General features: G+C 50.3%; 3 protein-coding genes and 1 pseudogene across 3 annotated transcripts in view; 2 read left to right on the top strand and 2 right to left on the bottom strand.

Annotated features, from left to right (window-relative positions):
- The window catches only part of Tspear (thrombospondin type laminin G domain and EAR repeats), a 188969-nt gene that overhangs the window by 56411 nt on the left and 109211 nt on the right, over positions 1-23347 (bottom strand). The window lies entirely within an intron of this gene.
- On the bottom strand, positions 7345-8435 carry LOC109694954 (uncharacterized). The gene has a single exon (XM_074072509.1). The coding sequence runs from the start codon at positions 8364-8366 to the stop codon at positions 7617-7619; it is 750 nt and encodes a 249-aa protein (XP_073928610.1). The 5' UTR covers positions 8367-8435; the 3' UTR covers positions 7345-7616.
- LOC109694972 (uncharacterized) lies at positions 13729-15868 on the top strand. The gene has a single exon (XM_074072508.1). It carries the CDS (start codon positions 13781-13783, stop codon positions 14714-14716), a length of 936 nt encoding a protein of 311 aa, XP_073928609.1. The 5' UTR covers positions 13729-13780; the 3' UTR covers positions 14717-15868.
- On the top strand, positions 18295-19935 carry LOC141423176 (uncharacterized; annotated as a pseudogene).

The raw sequence follows: 23347 nt of genomic DNA, 5'->3' as shown, positions 1-23347 counted from the left end.
CTAACTTAGGGAGATTTGACGTTCTATAACTAGGTACCTGCTTTAGCCACTCTTAAAGCGAATTTGGGCTCTCCCTAAAAACATGTCTTTTCACTTCTCACCAGGACACCAGCAGTGACTAGAGTCCAGGTCAGCACCCCGTGCCCCTCCCTGCCCCCTACCCCCCCAGCCACCTGCTCTTGCCCCTGTATTCGGGCTCTGCCTCTATGTCTTGTCTTAATCACCCCACAGATCAAGACACCAATGACTTGGTTAGGTTGGGGGTTGGTGACAATACTCATGAGGCCCAGTGTGCCCAAGAGCTGACCTGATGATCTTGTGTCTCTCAGCGACAAGGCTGGCTGCACAGAGTAGGTGTGTCTCGGCTTGGGTTGGAACTTGGCTGGAGCATTTTCCACAGTGGGAAGGGGCAGGCTGGTTTCAGGGTCAGGGAAAGACCTTGAATTGTCAAAGAAGAGAGTGAAGGATTGAACTGGCCGTCCCTGTGCCACGGTGGACTAGACTTGTCCTTTCACCCTAAATACCTAGAAAATGGGGAAAAGCCACAAATGACTGTTTTCACACATTGGACGACTGCCAGTGAGGACCGGGGTCCTTGTGACAGAGAGATAGTTGAGAGGAGCCTGCAATTATATTGTCACTGTGCACTGCCAGGTCCTAGCAGCATGGTGGTCTTCCTGGGTGGGGGAGGCGGACAGCAGAGCTCAAGCAGGCTGGAGTACATGGGGAGGGACACAGGAGAGGGGGGAGTGCTGTGGTGAAATGGGGGTCCCTGGCACACATTGCTGGGTTCTAAGCCGTTTCACACAGTGCAGACCCCTGTGAGCTGGGCGGAGAGCAGTTGTAAGAAGTACTCAATGCTGAGTTGGCTGAGGAGCACAGACTCTGTAACTTGGGCCCACGAATTAACTGATAAAAGCCGGGCCTCTAAGCCTCCACTTTGTATCTGTGGTCTGAGCCATTCTGTCCTGTGGTCACCTTGGAATCCAGGAAGGACAGGACTCACTGATAACATTTTTATAGCAAGAGATGGAAGAACCTGTTCTCAGGAAAGGAATAGCAGGGTCTCTGCAAGACAGACCACCTCTGATTATAACCAGGCCCTGCCTGACCAACCCCAGGCAGATACCTGCTGCCACTTCTGCCCCCTGGACTACTTAGCAACTATGATCTCTCTTCCCATACTGAGAAGCTGAAGTTAACATTTGTTTTTCAACTAACCCAGGCAATCGCTTCCTTTATATCCTTCTGACCTCTGTCCAACAAGACACACCACTTCAGAGATGTGGCACCAGTAAACCAGGAGCTAAGAACCAAGCCCTCTGTGTGGTCTGAGGCTGCGCTCCATCACGTACCTGGAACCGAGCTCCTGAGTGTCCCTTAAAAACTGGACATTCTCTCTCAAGAGTGGGACAATAGAGTTTGGAGACTGAATTTCACTGTCCCCCTCTTCTTCTGGCAAATAAAAAACCTTATTTCCTTTTCCTCGAGGCCCTGCCCTTGGCTCTGTGTGGTCAAAGGAGTGAGCCTTTGGTAACACAACCAGGGAGCCGCGAGGCGAGCAGAACCTGGAGCTGATGGAGAGCTGGAGACAGACAGATGGAGCTGCAGACAGAGGCCTCACTGAGTGGCAGAAGCATCACTGCAGATCTGAGAAAAGGCCTGCCTCCCTTGAGGTTCTGAGCCTGCCCTGGAGCACTGGCGGCTCTGCTCTGCCCATCCCAACTTGGCCACAAGGACAGAACCCTGAGGGGACCGAGCGCCCACAGGTGTGACTCTGGCTGGAAGAATGTGGGGACTCTTCAGTGGAAGCAGGCAGAGCTCTGGTCAACAACAGTTACTGGATACACAGGATGGGAAAATGTAGACCATCACCAAGACCTGAGAACAGCCGCAGAGACAAACCCTGTCAGCAGGCGGGGATTAATTACCCACATTCAGGGATGTAGGAGGAGACGAGAACAGTGAGGAGAGCAGGGATAACCAAAGGGAATCTTAGCTGAAAAATGGAAGAGCAACAATAAAAAACTCAAAATCGAGAGGATGAGCTTAAAGATGAGAAGAAACTTGAAGATATAGAAACTATCCTAACCAAGGGACAGTGAGGGACAAAATTTTGCAAGTTAACCGTGCCTCCGTGGCCTACGGCACACATGGAATACCCTGGGAGGAAGAGGGTAGAAAAATACCAAAGTCAAAATGGCCGTTTCCCAAATTTGATAAATTGGAAAGGATACAGAAAACTTGAAAAACCACCACAAAGCAGCCTTTTTATTCACACGAATACAATACTCTGTCCACAATAGTAGAAAGCATTTTGCCGTGGACGGACACCAAATTTATCCACGAGCTAAGACTCACCACAAACCCAAGCATCCACGCACGGAATCACAGGCAGTGTTGTGTCACCACGATGCAGGCAATCATGAAAGAAAGATATCTGGAGAACTGCCAAGTAAATTAAATAGCACATTAAAAAAACCCCTGAGTTCAAGGCCAAATGAATCAAATCACAAGGGAAACTAGGAAAGTTTTGGTTGAAATCACGTATGAAAAACTGTGAGACAAAGCTGACCCGGTAGAGGAAAATGGATAGCTTCAACCTGATCTGTTAAAGGAGAAGGGAGTACTACAGTTAACAATCTCACTCCACCCAAAGAAGCCACGAACAGACACACAAGTCCAGCCCCAAATAATCAGGTAGGAAGGAAAAACCAGGAAGCGTAGACAGCCACCAACAAAAATGGCCAAAATGACTGAAAAGACCAAGCACACAGTGTCTGCTTTACCAGTCAAGAAGAGAGGAGAAGTAAATCACCCATACCAGGAATGAAAAAGGATTGCCACCCAGATTCTGCAGTATTCATAGGCTGATCAAAACCACGCAAACAACTGTATGCCAATATGGTCGATGACTTAGACAAAACACCCACGCAAAAAGCTGGCAAGACACAAATGATAAAAGCTAACGCAAGAAAAACATAAGCTGAGTATCATTCCTCTACCAATGGAAGGGAGTGAATCCATAGTTAAAACTCTTCTCAAGAAGAAAACGCTAAACCCAACGTCTCCACGGCTGGACTCTTCAGATTTGTGGAAGAAGTGGGGCTGATCTCCCCAAACCATTTCGAAAACCAGACAGGGAGAGAAATTCTTAGCCTCCCTAGTGCCAAGGCCGACAAGCACGTCGAGAGGAGAAAAAAACCATATGTCCTCCTATCTCATGACAAGAGGTAGAAAATTCTCAACAAACAGCAAATAAACCCAGCAATATTTGAGAGGGATAAGAAACACAGCTAAATGAGTTTACTTCTGGAGTGTTAGGTTGGCTTAACATTTAAAAATCAATCAACAAACAAAAGGAAAAGGCCCTATGATCTTGTTAATAGGTGAAAAAAAGCCATTTGACAAAACTCAACGTCTGTTCATTTAAGAAAAAGATCCCAGCAAACTAGAAATAAAAGGGAACTTCCTTCAGATGTTATGAAGAAAGACAGAAGGGTTTCTCCCCAAGACCAGGAGTGGGACAATATGTCTACTCTTGTTACATCACTCAGCATTGCACCCCAGGTCCCTAACAGGACAGTAAGATGAAAAAAGAAATGAAAGGGGCTGGGTGTGATGGCTCAAGCCTGTAATTCCAGATACTTGCAAGGCAGAGATTATGAAGACTGTAGTTCAAGGCCAGCATGGGCAAAAAGTACAGAAAATCTATCTCCAAAACAAGCCAGGCATCAGCAAACACGCTTGCAATCCCAGCTACACAGGAGGCATATGTAGAAGAGTCAAGGTCCTGGGCAAAACCTTGAGACCCTATCTGAAAAATAAAGTGAAAAAGGTCTGAGGCGTGGCTGAAGTGGAAGAGCACCTGCCTAGCAAGCACCATGCCCTGAGTTCAAAACCCCAGTGCTGCCAAAAGAAGAAAGACAGATAGGAAGAATAGAAGAATAGAAGGAAAGGGAGGTGGACATCTGTCTAGTCACTCAACTTGATCATGCACTAACAAGATCAAGGGCTACACAGAAAATCTGTGGAGTTCAAGAGCGAATTTAGGAAAGGTACACAGTGCGTTGCACCATGCAAAAGTGTCAGCGTACAAAAGTGTCTTTCTACACAGGTGGAAATCAGAAACAAACCGTAATGGATCCTTAGAAACTGCTCTGCTACAAAGCACGGGTCCTCACCTGGGCTGCTGTCCCCTAAAAGCAGGACAAAGCCTGCGTCCCTGCCTTCCTTCCCGTCCTCTCCTGTGTCTAAAACTCCGGGTCAGACCCCTGCTTAACTCTGCAGCAGGCGCACGAAGCCCTCAGAGGCTAAACCCTGGTGACACCTCGCCTACCGTCCCCAGAAGGCTGAAGGCGCAGAGAGCAATGGGGCGTCCACCGTCAGCTTTCACCATGTGCCACTCCACAGCCCTGCCAAGACGCCTGTGTCCCCAGTCATTGTCCCAAATCTGCGGTCACCTGGGGATTCCAGGATCAGAGAGCCTGGCGCACAGATCACCCCATGATGACATCACCCCCAAATGGGAGCATTTAGTCCACAGGGGAAACTGAGGCTGCCACCTCCTTTCTGGGCAGAAGCCATCATCTCAGGGAGCCTGGATTGTCCCCTTGAATGATAAGGACTTGTCTGAGGCCACCTCGCAGAATCAGAGCTGATGAGGACCAGCCAGGCCACACCCTGACCGAGACTGTGGTCACCACGCACACCTGTCCCCTCCCTGACTCTTCTCTGAACCAAAAGCTCCTGCCAGTGCCTGAAAATGGGCTGGGCTGCTCCATCTCCATCCTCACATGACTCTGGGATTAAAATCCTTTCCTGCCTTTCCACCATTACTTTTCTGTTTGCTTTTTTAGGGATAAGTAGCCAAACCTGACATGTTATAACCCCTGGAATTGGGCCTTTGGCCTAGGACTCTGGTTATAAAACTATTAACTAAAAAGAAAATAATAATAATTTAAAAAAGAAAATGATAGACTAACTTAAAATAGATATATGCTATTTTAGTATATAGACCTTAACAGTCCATATGCTAAAAATGACAAAGTATTGCTAAATTAAAGAAATCCTAAATGACAGAGAGGTATATCGTGTTTGTGGATTGAATGACTCGGTTAAATCTACAGATTTCGTGTAATATTAGTCAAACTCCAGTGGGCTTTTCTGTCCAAATTAATGAGCTGGTTCTAAATAAAATCTATGGGGGAAATGCAAAGGACCTAGAACAGCCAACAAATCTTGAAAAGAAAAACACAGTTGGAGAACTTGCACTGTTTGATTTCAGGGTTTCGTTTAGGGGTGTGGCATGGTGGTGAGTGCCTGTAATCCCAGCCACGTGGGAGGCATATGTAGGAGGGTCTCAAAGGCTGGCCCTGGGCTAAAGCAAAAAGGGCTGGGGGCGTGGCAGACCACCTGCCTGGCCTTGAGTTCAAACCCCAGCCCTATAAAAATAATACTAAAAATAAGTAAATGAAAGATTTAATTTGACACTGCACCAATAGAAGAGGCAATGTGCGTCTCAAGAATAAATGGTAGAAGAATGGAGCAGAATAGAGCCACACAGATATGGCCAGCAGGGTACTGACCACAGTGGCTCAGGGGACAATGAAGATGGAGCAACTCACAGCACATTAGAAAATTAACCTGCAGAGGATTCTAGAACTGAGCTAACGCCGCAAGCAGGAAACACCTGGAAGCAAACAGAGCAGCGATCTGGCTGGTTTTGACCTAAGCAAAGTCTTCTTAGACCACTGAAGATAACAGGTTGAACTGGACACCATCAAAATGACAGGCTCTGCTCTTAAACACTGCTCAGGCGATACAGAGCCGGGGACAGTGTTTGCAGCATACGTCCATCCAGATATGACAAGAACGGGTGTCCAGAATGTCTAAAGAATGCTTCCACCTTCGGAAGAACACAATCTGATTAAAAAAAAATCAGCCCCTCGCTGAAGAAGATGCAGAAATGGTAAAGAAGCAGGAGAAGACGCCACACACAGTGGTCACCAGGGAGGCTGGAGGGCCCAGGACAAAACACCTGGTGTGGAGGCAGGGAATGCCTGCCACCCTCATCATGGCTGGTAGGGATGGAAAACAACATGGCTGCTAGGAGTTCAGGTAACCCCATCCTATTGCAAGGCTGGACAGTGCTACTCCTTAGGATCCAACCAGGGGACATGGGAACATTTGCTCGCACATTCTGAGAGCCTCTGTTCCTGGAGGCTTCGTCCGTCAATCGAGACCTGGAGACAACCAGGTGTGCTGTGCAGGTGCACAGACTCAGTGCTGTGCCCGTTCAACAACGGAATGGAATCAACTATCAATGTACAGCCAGGAACAGATGTCTGTGTTCTTGGTAGCAAGGTGGCGCCCTGGGCATCCAGGGCTCGTGGTGTACGGAGGCCAAGGGTTTGGAAGTCACAGCCCAGGTCCTGGGTGTCAGGTTGGAGAACAGGAGTGACAGGGGCTGAGGCCTTCTTGGGACAGCAGGGGCTCTGTTTGTGGGTTCTGCTGTGGACACGGGCCTGTGGGATGGGAGAGGGGACCCCAGAGGGAGGCAGGGCCTAGTCCATGGGGCTGGGGTGGGGTGAGTATGGACACGGTCGTTCGGGACATGTACTGGATGGTGGTCCATTGGCTTCAACACCTCCGACCATGGACACAGCTCCTCGAGTCATCCTGCCTAGAAATTTCCTCAGTTGTCAGCATGGGGCTGCCCACCTGTGTCCTTGGGTGTCACCAAGGTCATCATGAGGTCAGAGGGGGCTGCTGTCCATGGCCCTTTGTGCATGGAGGTGTGACACAGCCCTGCAGCTGTGACTGTCCCTGACAGCACACACAGAGTCTGATGGTCCTGGCAGAGGACCCTGTGCCCTGCTCCAGGGCTGCCAGTGTGTCCTCCCTCCCACCTGACAGGGCTTCTGTTCCCATCGAGTTTCTCATCTAAAAGCTTGGGACAGCTCCTCTCTCCCCATCCCCGCTCTGCTGAACGTGTAGAAGCTGTCAGGTGACAGACACACAGGATGACCCAGGCCTAAGAGGCTACTGTGCTTGGAGCCCAAGAACCTGCTTCCCAGGGGTGTAGGGGTGGAGGGGAAAGTACTTGTGGAACAATGGGAGGGATGGTGCACAGGGGTCTGAAGAACCTAGGGCATGTCTGTGGGTGGCCAGCCAGGCCATGTCTGGGACTGGGTCTGTCTAGGTAAGGCCCCGAGTGCCACCTGTGACTCCCAGGGGAGTTAGCACCAGCCCTTGTGATTTTAAGGCTAAGTCACTCTCTCCTAGAAATAGTGGCTGGAGGAGACAGTGTCACTCATACAAACGCAAGAGGAGAGTCAGGTGATCACTGAGTTTATTGGAGTCTGGGAGGAGCTGACAGGTGGAGGTCAAGGACAAGCGACTCAGTGCAGAAGAACGGAGAAGGAGGGATAGAGATGCAGAGGGCACTCTTTCCTGGGAGGAAAGAGTGAGGAGGGAGAGCTCAGGTCAGCACAATGGACACATGGGGGCCCCGTCCTGGGCTGGGGAACGTGTGTAACCCATGTCAGGAGCAGACTGAGGGGGTGTGAGGAGCCCATGGGGAGGGACCTGAGCCTGCTGGTCCTGAGCTGAACCTAGCAGCAGCTGGAATTCTGGCCTGAGGAGAGGCCACAGCAGACCGGGAGAGAGCAGGCTGGGCGGGAGCAGGCAGGGCGGCAGAGCAGGGACACACTGGAGGCTGCTGGGCCACAGCAGCTGGACTGACAGGAGGAGGCACAGCAGGAGGAATCAGGCACACAGCAGGCGGGCTTGCACACAGGGCGGCAGAGCAGGGACACACTGGAGGCTGCTGGGCCACAGCAGCTGGACTGACAGGAGGAGGCACAGCAGGAGGAATCAGGCACACAGCAGGCAGGCTTGCACACGGGGCGGCAGAGCAGGGACACGCTGGAGGAGGGCTTGCAGCAGACGGGCACACAGCAGGACTGCCGGCAGGGGGAGGAGGAGCAGCAAGAGGGCTCACAGCTAGACTGCTGGCAGGATGAGGAGGAATCTCCAGAGCAGACGGGCACACAGCACACGGGCTTGCAGCACATGGGCACACAGCACACAGGCTTGCAGCACACGGGTACACAGCTAGACTGCTGGCAGCACGAGGGCGTGCAGAAGCTGGTGCAGACTGACTGACTGCAGGGGCTAGACACACAGCTTACTGGGACAAAAGTCAGGCAGGAGGCTGGGACACAGCAGCCAGGGGCACAGCAGCTGGGCTGGCAGCAGCTGGGGACACAGCAGGGCTCGCAGCAGCTCTCTGGACAGTCGTCCACCTGCCAGGAGGCATCAGTGCAAGCGTCAGAGCAGACGGACATGGTGGACATGGCCATGGTGGGGATTGGGCTGGAGGAGGGTGTGTGAGTGAGTGTGTGAGTTGTGAGTGGGTGAGTGTGTGTGTGAGGTGCTGGGATGATGGCTTTTATACCCATCCCTGTGCTGTTGTCTGGCCCACAGCCTCCTTTCCTGTTGGTGACCCGCTCATTAGGGTGTTTGTTTGCATGGGATGTTGTCCAGCTTGTTCTTCCCCAGCCAGCGTCTGCCCCAGGAGCAGCAACAGGACCAGCACGTGCCCAGTGTGGGCTCTGTGAGCAGTGAGGCTGGGCTTGCATGGTGGGACCTGCCGTGGTCCCTCCATGGCTGCTGGGCTTCGTCCAGCCACTGGCCCGGCAGCGCAGGGCTTTGCTCCCTTTGCAGGAAGCTGGTTCTAGAGAAGTGCTGTCCCTGGTCCAAACCCTTCTCAGTGCCCCCATCCCAGTCTCCCCTCAGCCATGATGGCAGCCTCCTGGACCATGGGTCAGGCATTCTGAGCAGAAGGAGCAGTGGCGGGGTGCACAGCCTCAACAACTCTCTGGCCCTCTCTTTTGTGTGCTCAACCCTCCTCCAAGGCTGCTGACACCCTTCACCAGTCCTTCTGCCTGTCTGGTTACCCAGCCTGTCTCCCAAGCACTGCTAGAAGGCTTAGTGTCCCTTTCCTAAAGAGAAGCATAACCTGATTAGATGATGGAAATTGTATCAAAAAAAATTGAGCCTCCCGCCACCTGTTGCCAGCACCCACCCCATTCTGTCCTCCGGAAGCAGCTCTTCTCACCCCTTCTTCTCTCCCTTCCTCTCTCCCCTCCCGACATGCATGCGTTCACAGCCATTCTCATCATTTTACAAGTCACCAACACTGAATGAGCTGATGGTGCCGGAGGATGCACAGGTTGGGTTCCCAAAAGCTGCTGGTCCCAATGTGTTCATTAACCAATCAACAAATGACCTTTTTTGATGTGTTTCCATCTACAGACACGTTTATTAATCTGTATTATTTCATTAACATTGAACTCACAGACAGCAGATAGAATGCAGCCTGAACACAGGTATTTTCTCCTAAGACACACGAGCCTTGAGTTGAAGACAGCACAGCCCTGGCACCCCGCCCTCAGGGACATTCTATACAGCAAAACCACACAGCACTAAGGGGACTGTAGAAGAATGCTTGTCTTCAGGATGAGAGCTGAAAGAAGGCACAGCATCACCTCGTCCCACCCTGCTGGAGCACATGCACCAGGAGCCTTGGGTCACCCAGCTCTGTTGATGTCCACGGGAGACCACAGAGGGACAAGTACTGACTGGAGTGGCAAGTAAGTATTAGATGGTAAAAATTCACAAATGCAGGATCCATAAGTAGTGCAGATCAATGGTCTGCCTATCATCTATTCATTCATCTACCTGCCTAACCACCCTTCCATCCATCCATCCACTCATTCATCCATCTATCCACCCATCCTCCATCCATCCATCCATCCACCCACACTTCCATCCATCCATCTACCCATCTGTCCATCCATCCATCATCCATCCATCCACCCACACTTCCATCCATCCATCCACTGACCCACCCTTCCATTCATCCATCCACCCCCTCTTCCATCCATCCACCCACCCACCCATCCATCCATCCATCCATCCATCTATCCATCCATCCATCCATCTATCCGTCCATCCACCCTTCCATCCATCCATCCACCCATTGACCCACTCTTCCATCCATCCACCCGCCCACCCATACATCCATCCACTCATCCATCCATCCATCCATCCATCCACCCACCCTTCTATCCAACCATCCATCCATCCATCCATCCACCCTTTCATCCATCCATCCATCCATCCACCCACACTTCCATCCATCCATCCACCCGCCCACCCATCCATCCATCCATCCACCCTTCCACCCATCCACCCATCTACTCACCTTTTCATCCACCCACCCACACTTCCATCCATCCATACATCCATCCACCCACCCACTCTTCCATCCATCCACCGCCCACCCACCCATCCATCCATTATTGTCTCTGTTTCTTTCTTTCTTTTTTTTTATTCATATGTGCATATAATGTTTGGGTCATTTCTCCCCCCTTACCCCCACACCCTCCCTTAACCCCTCAACCCCCCTTTCTCCCCCACCCCACCCCCTCGCTTCCAGGCAGAAACTATTTTGCCCTTATCTCTAATTTTGTTGAAGAGAGAGTATAAGCAACAATAGGAAGGACCAAGGGTTTTTGATAGTTGAGATAAGGATAGCTATATGGGGAGTTGACTCACATTGCTTTCCTGTATTGTCTCCATTTCTATTGATTATTGAGAGGTGTATCAATGTCCCCTACTCTGATTTTACCTTTCTGTTGTTTTACTTTTAGCCTGTGAATTTTTTATTTGTATGTTTTAAGCTATGTGATTAGGTATATTTGAATTTGGAGTTGCTGCATCTTCCTAGTGGGTAGATCTTTTTAACTTCATGGGACATCTTCACCTCTTGTAACACTTCTGGCTCTAAAAATCTCCATTCTCTGATATTTGTTGATCACTCCTATTGGTGTCCCCTTCAAGGTGGGCCTGCTGGAGATGGGTTTGCTGTCATTGCTGGTCTGCCAGTGTCTGTTTCCCCTCCCCTGTGGATGGTGTCCTCCCTGGGCTGGAGTCCCAGGTGTGCAGTTATTGTCCTTCAGTCCCTTAAAGATGCCACCCAGTGCTTTTCTTCCCCTGTTCCTGTAAGTCTTAATGATGTGGTGTGGAAGGGAAGCTGTCCTTCACCTCTGGTCATTTTCAATGACTTGTCTTTGCCTTGATAATGGTCACATTTGGTTGTTTTTCTAGCACATCATGAACTTGTAACTTGAGTCTTAGCTTTGGAAAAGTCTTTACAGTTATTCTTCAAATGTTCCCCCATTTTTTCCTCTGACTTCAAAGGCAAAGGAAAAATATGAAATTTCTCTGCCATAAGCTACACATTTATTTACTATTTTTGTCATCTTTACTCTCCAGTTTCATCCTGGCCACTTCATCACTTCCAGTTCACAGCCTGTCCATTCTACTATTATCCCATCCATCAGTCCATAAATACAATTATCCAAATTTTTTCAGGTATAGAATTTATAATTAGTTCTTTTTTATTTACTTCAGTTTTATGATAGTATTCTCCATTGCTACATCTATTTTCTTAATTTTATTAACCTCAGTCTTTTAGATCTGAATCCAGTAATTCCAATGCTGCCTCACCTTTGGGTCTGTTTCTATGGTCCATTTAGTCTCTTAGTCTGAGTTCTCAGCATCACTGTAGGTCTTGCTTAAACATGTGACATTGTATATGAAAGATTCTAGAAGCTCTGGGTGGCTTTATAGTGCCTTTCTGCTTTCTTCTTTGTCTCTTCCATAGCATGAAAGCTGGGCAAATGCCTGGGGGTCCAACATCCATTATTGAGCTGTTACTAGTATTTCTTATCCTCTGGGACCTTGTTCCCTGAGTCCTTGCTGCTCACCAAGTCCCACTGAGATTGCCAGAGTTTCTCCTGACTCCCCACGTCTTTGCAGCTGCCCTCTGCCCTGCACCGAGAAGCCCAGCTGCACCTTCAGGGTCATTGGCTCTCATGCTGGACCTCTCATCCAGAGTTGCTACACCTCCATTTTTTTGGATGCCACCTCTTCATTTGAGAGATTCATCAGAATCTCACATCAGAATCCCTCAAATCCTTTAAAGGAATATTGTAGAAAATTTGAATTCAGATTTTCAAGTTCTCAGCAGGAGTGAGTCTATCACAGCCTGTCATCACAGATGAAGCAGCTCTCAAGGAAAACAGGTCCTGTTTTCCCTCAAGGAAAGCAGGTCCTACTGGTCCTGTTGGCACCAGTAGAAAGGGGTGGATGTAAGGATATGGTGAAGGAAGGTGAAAATGGTAGAAATATTTATGAAAATGAGACCTGTTGAAACTCTTCTAAGAAGTGGGGGAGGGGGAGAATGACGGAGGGGATGAATTTAACTGGGATATATTGTAAACACTTTTGTAAATTTCACAATGTACCCCCAGTACAACAATACCGTGATAATTAAAAAGAAAATAATATAAAATAAAAATAATAATAAAGAAGCAGTCCCTCTCCATGGAAGCCACATGGCAGTTTCTGGACCTCTGGAGGAGCCAGACCAGCTCAAATTTGTAATTTTATCATTCAAAATGTGAAGGCTGATGACTCAGCCTACAATGAAATTGAATTTCTAGAGCCCTGAAGCCTTTCCCTCCATTCCTGAGAGACCTGGTTTACGAACCACGCAGAGAGACAAAGAAGGGCCTCATCCAGCCTGTCCACCTGCGTCAGGGCTTCATGTGCACCAGCCAGCCATGGCATCATAGGGAAGCCAGCAGCCCACCTTGTACACTGACCAGGGCTCCTAGTCACGGTCACGGCCTATTCATGGTCCCTGAAGTTCTTAAACCTGAAGTTTCCAGACCACAGGAGAACTGGCTGCATTGTGAATAAGTGGAAGTAAAAGGATTTGAAACATTTCACAGGAAGAGTCAAAGGACCCCACGGCCAACTGGATCTTACTTGAGAAGCAAGGGCTCCTCAGACACGCTCAGGGCTCAGGAGTCTGGCTAGGGTGACCCAGGGAATTGTCCAGAAACCAAGACAAATAAGAGGCAGCAGTGTCCCCTGCTGTTTCACGGGCTCTGTCAGGGCTGCGATCTCTGCAGAGAGGTTTGGGGAGTGCCCTGGTGTACACGCAGTTGTGATGTTTGGGGTAAAACTACCTGGACGTGGGATGGCTGTGGACAGACATGCGGACAGGTCCATAAGTGATCAGGTGGGAGATGGAGACTGTGCACCACCCACCTCGGTTATCTGCAGGGGAAATACTGCCACTGCCACTCCACTGTCCACCCTACTGCTTGTCTCCTGCCCTGGACGGGGTGCAGGGGACTCAATTCTAGAAACTTCCACACTAAGCCCCCTTTGTCCAGGGCCCTCCCGCCTGGCTCTCTGGAAGCTCAGTTGCCCAGACAGGTGGAGTTCTCAGATGAGAACAGGGCGTCTGCCATTGGCCAGGGGTGATTGGGATTAGGAGGAAGACGTTTTCCTGCTGCCAGCATGAACCCCTGCGGAACCCTGTTTGCAAAAATAAACCCTGTCCCCAACGTGACCTTCCGGGACTAAAGGTGAGTGAGGATGAGTCAAGAGGCCCAGCATACACCTGGGACTTTACAAGCTGAGTAGAGTTTCAGAACTAAACAAGAAACGGGCACTAATGAGAGGCCCTGGGTTCTCACACAAACAAGGATGGAGGGAGCAGCTGAGCATCCTGTAGGGACAACACACACACTGGGGGTATAAAAGCTGACAGACCCAGCACCTCACACACTCACACACTCACACACTCACTCACTCACTCACTCACACACCCTCCTCCAGCCCAATCCCCACCATGAACATGTCCACCATGTCCGTCTGCTCTGATGCTTACACTGACGCCTCCTGGCAGGTGGACGACTGCCCAGAGAGTTGCTGCGAGCCCTGCTGTGCCCCCAGCTGCTGCCAGCCCAGCTGTGCCCCCAGCTATTGTGTCCCAGCCTCCTGCCTGACCTTCATCTGCTCCCCAGTGAGCTGTGTGTCCAGCCCCTGCAGTCAGTCAGTCTGCACCAGCTTCTGCACGCCCTCGTGCTGCCAGCAGTCTAGCTGCGAGCCCTCTTGCTGCACCTCGTCCCCCTGCCAGCAGTTCTGCTGTGTGCCCATGTGCTGTGTGCCTGTCTGCTCTGGGGATTCCTCCTCATCCTGCCAGCAGTCTAGCTGTGAGCCTTCTTGCTGCTCCTCGTCCCCTTGCCAGCAGTCCTGCTGTGTGCCCATTTGCTGCAAGCCCTCCTCCAGTATGTCCCTGCTCTGCCGCCCTGTGTGCAAGCCCGCCTGCTGTGTACCTGATTCCTCCTGCTGTGCCTCCTCCTGCCAGCCCAGCTGCTGTGGCCCAGCGGCCTCCAGCGTGTCCCTGCTCTGCCGCCCTGTGTGCAAACCTTCCTGTTGTGTGCCTGATTCCTCCTGCTGTGCCTCTTCCTGCCAGCCCAGCTGCTGTGGCCCAGTGGCCTCCAGTGTGTCCCTGTTCTGCTGCCCTGTGTGCAAGCCCACCTGCTGGGTGTCTGCCTCCTCCTGCCAGCCCAGCTGCTGTGGCCCAGCGGCCTCCAGTGTGTCCCTGCTCTGCCGCCCTGTGTGCAAACCTTCCTGCTGTGTACCTGATTCCTCCTGCTGTGCTTCCTCCTGCCAGCCCAGCTGCTGCCGCCAAGCAGCCTCCTGTGTGTCCCTGCTCTGCCGTCCAGCCTGCTCCCGCCCGGCCTGCTGTGGCCTCTTCTTAGGCCAGAAGTCTAGTTGTTGAGTGATTTTCAGGTCATCCAAAAGTTTGGGAGCTCACTGCCACCTGTATCCCTAGCTTCTTTGGTAATGGCCTTGACAGCTGTCCAAATCTCCAGTCCAGATTAGCCATCACTTGCCACCCACTCGTTTGGAGTGGCCCAGTGTAGTCTTAGCACTGACTTTCCCCAGTGAACAACAGGCTGGTCCTGCCCTGCAGCAGTGAGCAGTGACCACAGTGACAAGGCTGGGCTCTCTCAGGCTGTCACTCCTGTGTGCAGTGAACCAAAGGCAGAAGACCTCTCTGGAGTTGTTTGTCATCCCTGTCCCCATGCCTAGGAAGGGGTTTCTGCAGGTGGCACCTGGTTGACTCTGGCTTCTCCCAGGTTCTGAGCCTCTGCCTCCATCTTGTCCTTGACTCTGTGGTTTGTTAGACTGCTCAATAAATTCCTTTTCTGAAGCATCTAAGCATGTTCTTGTTGTTCACTTGGAAGGCCCTGCCTGGTGTCTCCAGTCTCAGCCGAAATCAAGAGCACCATGGCCCTGCCCCTTCAGAGGTGCCCAGGAAGCCCCCACCATCCTGGTCGCATGTACAGACAGACACAGGTTCAGGAGCACAAAGGGTGTCTACGGCCCCGTGTGCTCAGCTGGTCTCGGAAGCTCAGCAGGTCGGGGCTGGCTAGTACTTGGACGGGAGGAACACAAAGGGTGAGTGAACTGATCCTGGGAGCAACGACCCTTCGTGGTGACTGCCCAGCAAGTCTCCCCAGCAGGGTCAGCCCCTCAGGCCTGTGCAGGAAAGAGTTCTTGGGGCAGGATGGCCATACCAGATTCTGTAAGAACGTGGGGGAAACAACTGTCGTGCCTTTGCTAGGGTGGGAGTGTAAAACGGTGCCATCACTTTGAAAAAGAGTCTGACCATCTATTCAACATTAAACACACCGAGCACATGACCCAAACATCCCATCCCTGGGTACCAGGAGAAATGAGGTCACATGTCCACACAGAGATGGTCCACAAAGCTTTCCCGTTCGTTGGCAGTTGAGTGACAAACACATCGTGTTATCACCTCACCTGCCACATGGGGATGCATAATTATGTGTGGGGGTGTTGAGAGAAGGGGTGTCGAGAGAAGGGGTGACATGCAGACAGACAAACCCCTCGAGATGGCACCGATCTGGCAGCAGCTGGGCTGAACAGGACACACAGAACTCTGGTACAAGGCACAGTCCCAGCCCTACTGCTGGTGGGGTTACACGGGAACACGTTCCTAAAAACCCATCACGTGGTAACTTTAAACGCTTTGGGCAGCCTGTAAATCCAACCTCAACAAAGCTGATGTTTTTGACTTTGTGCCGGGGTGAGCTCTCTGTGACTCACACACCCGCGGTGCCCTGGAGCTAGTTACCCTCCGGGCACAAGGTGGCTGTGCAGCTTTCTCCCCAGCTCCACATTCAGCAGCACTGTGGTGGCAGCTTGAATTTAGCCATGGTGGGAGCACTGACACCAGGGAAATTGGAAAATGCAACACATCAGGGCTTTTGTTTTGTGTTTGCTTCACAGACAGCAAGTTACTGAACAGTTACCAACCTGCTGTTGCACACAAACAACAAAGACCTCACATGCAAAATGGATAAGACTTTTCTATAAATCAATGGGAAATGTAAATACTAACCCCCCCAAAACTAGCAACCTGAACAGGGGTCCCCACAAGATAAGAGATCCAAAGATTCAATGAGCATCTCTACTCAGCAGTGGGTAAATTATGCACAAAGGTGATTTTCCCAAGACTTTGCAAAATGCATGAAAATTTAAAGTCTGGCAATATCTCATTTGCAAAGATGTAGAATGACCGTTCGTGAACTCAGTGAGTAGGGATTTGAATTTCTCCAGAAAGTTGAATCTGCTAGACTAAATACATGCCTGTCACATGACCTAGGAATTCCATTTTGGGTTATGTGATGAAGAGAAATGAGTTCACCTCTCTATCAATTTTTGTAGCTTCATTATACAATGTAGTAGTTTTAATGTAACAGTTTACAATACAAAAAAAACAAATAAATTAATTAGAAAAATGGGAGGGGCCAGTGATGCCTGTAGTGACTTGGGTGCTTCTCACAGACGTTTTGTGGAGCAAAAGGAGCCACAGGCAAAAAAGCTCACAGACCAGGCTGTGCTCACCAGCAGGGAGGAAAGGCAGAATGACACCTCCATTCCACCTCCAGCAAATACCTCTTCAGGGAAGGGAGACACCACAGCGTCATCTAGATCTGGAAACGCTCTGCGTTATTACAATACAATAGTCTTAGGGAACCTTTCCAACACAGAAGTTTATACCCAGCTAAGCCATCCACAGAGTGGAAGGACAGAACAAAGGCATTTTGCTTAAGCTGTAGCTCAAAATATATCTACCATGCATTTCCAGAATGCTACTGGAGGGTGCGCTGCATAAAAACAAGGGCATAAATGCAGAAAGAACAAGTTAAGGTGTCTAGGAATTAATGGATCTATCATAGAAGAAAACCCGAAGATGATAGTGACAGAGTGCTGGACTCGAGGTGCATGCCTGTAATCCCAGCCCGCAGGAGGCTCAGGCAAGACGATCTCAAGATCAAGGGCAACCTGGACTAGTTATCGAGTTTGAGGCCAGCCTGGGCTACACAGCAAAACCCTGTCTCAAAACAAACACAGACAGCAGTGAAGGGAGATGCCAGGGCAACACCTGTGCACCAGGCGGAGGGAACGGCCGACAGAAATTGGCCCACAAAGGCAGAGGGACGCAGACAATGTTTACAAAGCCGTGAATCTGATTGTGACTGACGTGTTTGAACCTCTCGGTGGAGCTGGGGGTGAATTAGTCAGAGATTTCTGGAAGAATTTAATGATAGGTACACAAGAAAATAAGGAAGCAAACAAAAGAAGCCATTGTTAACTCCAAGAGGGGAAGAACACAAGCAAAACCAAAATGTGGACCAGTGAGGACATTAAGTCTACCCCCACTATAGCACTTGGCTATGAACGAGACTCAACAGAAATAACTCCGATTCTGAGCGCGGCCCATCCAAGTGTTGGGTGGCCCTACCTTTAGAGGATGGGGTGGGGTGGGGGGTCCTCACCAGGCTGGGGGTGAAATCATATCACATCTAAAACTGAAAACTGAAGAATAGCAAGATTCACACGTTACTTAATAATTATTGGATAAACAGGAGAACCAAGAACGGTGTCCAGGCTAGCCCCTCAGGTGCCAGTTGCCAGGAGGAAAGAGGACCACCTCAGGGCCCGTGGATGAGCAGGTAGGTGTAGTGGGTAAGTGAGGGGAGATCGTTCCCAGACAACATGCCACAGTTCCCTGGAGGAGGCACCTGGTCAGCTGGGGGCACATGCTGGAGTAAATGTCCCTAAAGGAAGAAGAGCAGCAAAGATGCCAGGTCCCAGAGTCCCAAATGTCAGCTCCTGATCCAGTCACACCAGGTGCACCCACAGTTGCAGCATCACCTGTCTTGTGTTCATAGCACAAATGTGCCTGCAAGAAAGCAGCCACCCTCCAACTACTCAGTCTGACCTGCTGCACCCAACACCCACGGAAGCAAACTGCCCGGGGCTGTCCTCAGAAGACTGTGAGCAACAAGGAAAGGGAAGGCCGTGAGGCTGATGCCAGGAAAACACCAGGGAGGAGCATAAAACCCGGGAGTCCAGGGACCTCACAGGCACAACACACTCACACACACCCCAGCTCCACACTGCCAGCATGGCTGACCCTTGCTGCTCCAGGACTTGTGTCATTGCTGTGTCCACCATGTCTGTCACCTCCAGTGATGGCTGCAGCTGAGTCTGCTCACCCAGCACTTGCACCGGCTCTTCCTGGCAGGTGGACGACTGCCAAGAGAGCTACTGCGAGCCCTGCTGTGAGCCCAGCTGCTGCCAGTCCAGCTGCTGTGCCCCAGCCTCCTGCCTGACCCTCATCTGCTCCCCAGTGAGCTGTGTGTCCAGCCCCTGCAGTCAGCCAGTCTGCACCAGCTGCTGCACCTCCTCCCCTTGCCAGCAGTCCTGCTGTGTGCCCGTGTGCTGCAAGCCCATGTGCTGTGTGCCCGTCTGCTCTGGGGATTCTTCCTCATCCTGCCAGCAGTCTAGCTGTGAGCCCTCTTGCTGCTCCTCCTCCCCCTGCCAGCAGTACTTCTGTGTGCCCGTCTGCTGCAAGCCCTCCTCTAGCGTGTCCCTGCTCTGCCACCCTGTGTGCAAGCCCACCTGCTGTGTGCCTGATTCCTCCTGCTGTGCCTCCTCCTGCCAGCCCAGCTGCTGTGGCCCAGCAGCCTCCAGTGTGTCCCTGCTCTGTCACCCTACCTGCTTCCGCCTCACCTGCTGTGGGTCCACCTGCTGATGGGCACGGTCCCCAGAGCCAGCAGACCCATGTCCCCTCTCCATGTCCTTCTCATAGCCCCTTCAGTCTGCTCCTGACCTGGATTAGGTGACTGCCCCTCCCCAGGACAGGTTCTTCACATGTCCACTGTGTTGACCTGAGCTCTTCCTCCTCTCTCCTGCCCTCTGGGTCGCTTTCCCTCCCTCTCTTCCTCCCATTTCTCTGGTCCTCGACTTCTACCTGTCAGCTTCTCCAGCTCCAATAAACTCAGCAATCACCTGATTCTCCTCTTTGCTTGTGGAACACAGGGTTTGAGTGAACAGAGGTCTCCTCCAGGGGTGAGTGACAGAATAAGGACTGAGTGGAACAGAATTGAGGCCACGCAGTGTGCCCAGTGTGGTATGGGGTACTGTTTTAGTCAGCCTAGAAATTCTGAGGGATAGTGGCTAACTCCTTGGTGTTTGGGAGTTTTCCTGGTCCCCATGGACTGGCTCCACCCACCATTCCCTTGGGCCCACATGGCTTAGCTCCTCCCCCCCTCCATGGCCCCAGCATGGCCCCTGCTTTCCTTGCCCTCCACTCTGAAGACCTCACTGAATGGCATGGCAAACTGGCACTCCCGACTCTCGTGATCTTCCTCTGGTGACTGCCCCACGTGGGGACCTCAGTGCCTCCATCAAGTCCCTGCCTGACTCATTTATGCAAGTGGCCTATTGGCATGAACACCCTCCTCGTGCTCAGCCCCACTCAGAGCACACAAGCGGCCATTTGGTTTAGAGCTCACAGTGGGATTCTTATTTACTCAGCCCTTTTCAGATGAGGAAATAGAGGCAAGACACAGCCAGCGGACAGCAGAGCTGCTCTCTGCTCCACCTCACCCTCCCTGCCACGATGAACCGAAATCTCTGAAACTGTGAGCCAAATAAATCTTTCTACTCTTAAGTTGTTTTCCTCAGGTATTTTATCACAGCATTGAAAACTCTGACTAACACACCGGGCACATCGTGTGGCCTCATTCTGTTCCACCCAGACCTCGCTCTACACTGGGGCTACACCACCCTGGCACTCAGTGCCCAGATATGGCCTGTATATCACTGAGTGTGGGCTCAGCCCTAGGGTACAAAAGCAGCTGTCATGGTGGGTGGGATGGAGCCAAGGAGGTCCAGCCCTGAGCAGGCAACATCTTGTGAGGCGGTGGGGTGACTTTCCTGGACAGAGCACTAACAGCAGTCACACTCCCAAACTCATTTCCTCAGTGACCTTCTTCAGGGCCACTGGCCTCACCCTTCTCTCATCCCAACCCTGGCTTGGGCCCCTGACAGAGTGGTGCTGCAAGTCTGGGGACACTTATGCTGTCCTTCTGCCCTCAGACAGGGTCTAGCTGACTGTGGCTAGGTCCTGGGCTCTGTCCACCAGCACAAATAGTCATCTGAGCTTACAAATAAAACAGAAAGAGTAACGACTAGTGAAAATGTTGATAACTGACTATAGAAACAAATAAAATAACTTTGTAACACAAGATAAGGTACAAAAAATGAAAAGGCAAACTGTAGTTTGAGAGGAGGTTTTGGCTGAGAGTAGGTCAAAGAGAAAAGGTGTAAATGTCCGAGAGAAGCAAGTGTAGACAGGCTCTTTACATGTGACCACCTGAGTGGCTTTAGACATCTGAAGGACATCAGTGTTGCTAGGGGCCAGGGACAGGCTGATGAAGCCACAAGATTACCATCCTCCTGTCCCATGGGCCAGAATAAAAAGTCTGACAAAACCATTAGTTCACAGAGTGTAAAAGAAAAAGGACACACTACAGCATTGTAGAAAATCTTGTCATTTCCTTAGGGAGAAAGTGGCAGTGTCTTGTCACATTGGAAGTCTTTTTGTTCCATGGTCTGGAAATTCTGGAAAATCTGTTTCATGTAGACAGAGCTGCATTTCTTTTGTTATGGTGGAAAATTAGCAACAACCTAAATATCTCTTGACAAGAGAGTGGATAAGCAAAGAAAGTCAACACCATAGCACAGCAGGAATGTTGCACCAAGTTCCATATGTCACCCATACAAGTCACACAAACAGCATCGAGCAAACAAAAGCAAGTCACAGAACACCTGTGCTACATGAAGTGTGAAGGTTGAAGCAGTTCTTGATTTGGGGACATGCACATTAGTGACTCATGTAGACAAGTGGATGGGATGTCACCTCTCACCCCACCCTGGTCCTGAGCAGAAGCGATTCAGACTGCCTAGCACTGAGAATCAGATGGGAATGTGCTATGCCTCCAGGTCAGAGCCACACAGCACTGTGACAGGACCACACCAAGCAGCTCCAAGAGGACCCACTCTCCCCCAGCCTCGCACCCTGCTCCAGCACACTGCCCACCTGTGCGTTACCTCTCTGACTTTCACCTGTGGAGACAACATAGCCCCAGGGCAGCACCTATAGCCTGTAAAGAGGAGTCACTTCCCACAGGGAAGTACACTGCATGACTGGCCCTCAGGAGCTGCCCAAACACCAACAGGGAAGAGGGGGTGAGGTGGCCCTCTGCTGGGCCAACACAAGCTGGGGGAGGATGAAAGCCCAGCACTTTCACACCCTCACACTCTCACTCCCTCCTCCCAGGTCAACCCCCAGCATGACCATGTCCTCCACGTCCATTTGCTCTAGAGAGCTGAGCAATGACAGCCGGTCTGCTTTCCTGGCTCCTGTGGTTTTTGCATTGACTGCTCTTGGCAAGTGGCATGCCCACAGTAGCAGCAGAAAGAAATGACACAACTTCTGCTTCCACCACAGCTATGTGGGTCCCCTGATGAGCCTCTCCTCACACACTTTGCCTGACATGCAGTGCTAACAAGATGGTGTGAAGGCCACAGAGGGGCTCCCTGTGAGCATCTGGACCCACACCAGTTCTATTCAGAGGACACATGCTTCGGGCCCCTCACCAATGCTGGAGTAGCCAGTTCCAGAGACCCTAACAGTAACAGAGAAAACAGAGCATGAGGAAGCCCCCATCACACAATAGGGATCACCACTCCCATTGTAGAAGTGACCTCTTGGGGTGCCCCCCCCACCACACTGATGTATATGCCATACCTTCCTAAACTTCCCCAGTCTTCTGTGACCTGAAAAGATAATGGTCTCTCTGACTCCAATACAGTACACAACAGACCCAAACTCATGTTCACAGCCAAAGAAGCTGCAGGGAGATTCCTCTATGGTACCCACCTGGGAATAAACTCAACATAGCATAACAAATTGACATTCCAAGACATATCTTCAGGAGAAAACTATGGAGGCCATCCCATAAAAGTAGTAGAGAGATCCATTTTATCAGATAAACAAACCTCAACATAGGAACACAAAAAGTGAAAAAACAAGGTCATGTGACACCTCTGAATGTTCACAACTCTAGTTATAGATTCCAAAGATGTTGAAATGGATGAAGGGCCTAGCAAAGTGTTCAAAATAATGATTTTTGAAAAAGTCAATGAGATCCAAGGGAATACAGATAAGCAGTTAAATTAGGAAGATGCAGGATATGAGTGAGAAACTCAGGAAAGGAATAGAGATTAAAAAAAAAACCAGAAGACAGAAATCTTGGAATGAAGATTTCTAAAGTCAGATAAAACCATCTCAACAATAGACCAGATAAAGCAGAACAAAGAATGTCAGAAGTTGAAAACAGGTCTTTTGAAATAGCACATCGAAATAGAAATAAAAAAAAATAGGAAAGAATGAACAGAGCATCCAAGACCTTTGGGACACCCTGAAAAACAAAACAAAACCAAAAACACTTGCATCACTGGCATACCCAAGGGGAAGAAATAATATTCTAGGGTATAGAAAACCTATTTTTTTTCAATGAAATAACAGCAGAAATTTCCCTAATCTTGGCAAATATATGAACACCCAAGGATAGAAGGCCTGTAGAACTCAAAGTAGACATATCCAGAAATGATCCTCACCATGACAGTATAGAGAAACTGCTAAAAGTGAGGATAAAAAAAACCTTAAAAATCTGCAAGAGAAAAATGCCAAGTCACATTTAAAGGTTACCCCATTAAATTATCAGAATATTTCTCAGCAGAAACTCTATAAGCCAGAAGAGCATAGAATGATGCATTTCAGTACCTGAAAAAAATGCCTGCCCACCAAGATTATACTTAAGAAGGCTATCCTTCATAATCTAAGGTGAGAAAAGACCTTCCAGATAACCAAAAACTAAGCGAATTCGTGACCACCAAGCCAGCTTTATGAAAGATGCTTAAGAGAATCCTACATCCAAAAGTGGAAGAAAGATAGCTACAA

This window comes from Castor canadensis, chromosome 5 (genome assembly GCF_047511655.1).
Source record: "Castor canadensis chromosome 5, mCasCan1.hap1v2, whole genome shotgun sequence".
NCBI classification, from domain to species: Eukaryota; Metazoa; Chordata; class Mammalia; order Rodentia; family Castoridae; genus Castor; species Castor canadensis.
The sequence above is the reverse complement of the archived record's forward strand: the minus strand, read 5'-3'. Positions and strand labels throughout refer to the sequence as shown.

Bases quoted from the DNA above. Each gene is read 5' to 3' on its own strand.
- LOC109694954 (XM_074072509.1), bottom strand. From the start codon at position 8,366: ATGGCCATGTCCACCATGTCCGTCTGCTCTGACGCTTGCACTGATGCC.
- LOC109694972 (XM_074072508.1), top strand. From the start codon at position 13,781: ATGAACATGTCCACCATGTCCGTCTGCTCTGATGCTTACACTGACGCC.